Source organism: Danio aesculapii, chromosome 24 (genome assembly GCF_903798145.1).
Source record: "Danio aesculapii chromosome 24, fDanAes4.1, whole genome shotgun sequence".
NCBI classification, from domain to species: Eukaryota; Metazoa; Chordata; class Actinopteri; order Cypriniformes; family Danionidae; genus Danio; species Danio aesculapii.
The window spans coordinates 196137-196349 of record NC_079458.1 but is presented as its reverse complement, the minus strand read 5'-3'; the positions used below and the strand labels follow the sequence as shown (position 1 = coordinate 196349).

General features: G+C 41.3%; 1 protein-coding gene across 1 annotated transcript in view; it reads left to right on the top strand.

Annotated features, from left to right (window-relative positions):
* LOC130218902 (band 4.1-like protein 3) overlaps positions 1 to 213 on the top strand; it is a 42730-nt gene extending 42517 nt beyond the window's left edge. The window contains exon 16 of the mRNA XM_056451221.1: positions 153 to 213. Coding sequence (XP_056307196.1) covers positions 153 to 213 — 61 coding nt within the window. The remainder of the gene's footprint in view (positions 1 to 152) is intronic.

Genomic DNA, 213 nt, shown 5'->3' with positions numbered 1-213 from the left:
GGTGTTTTGGGTGCTTGTAGTTTTGTTGTTAGGGTGTTTTGGGTGGTTGTATTTTGGTTGTAGGGTGATTTGGGGTGGTTGTATTTTTGGTTGTTAGGGTTTTTGGGTGCTTGTATTATGGTTGTTAGTGACTACTCTTGTTTTCTCCTCAGGTTTGTCTTCATTGCACTCTTCTTTCCCACTTCGCCTGATGTTTTGGCAGTGAAGTTATGA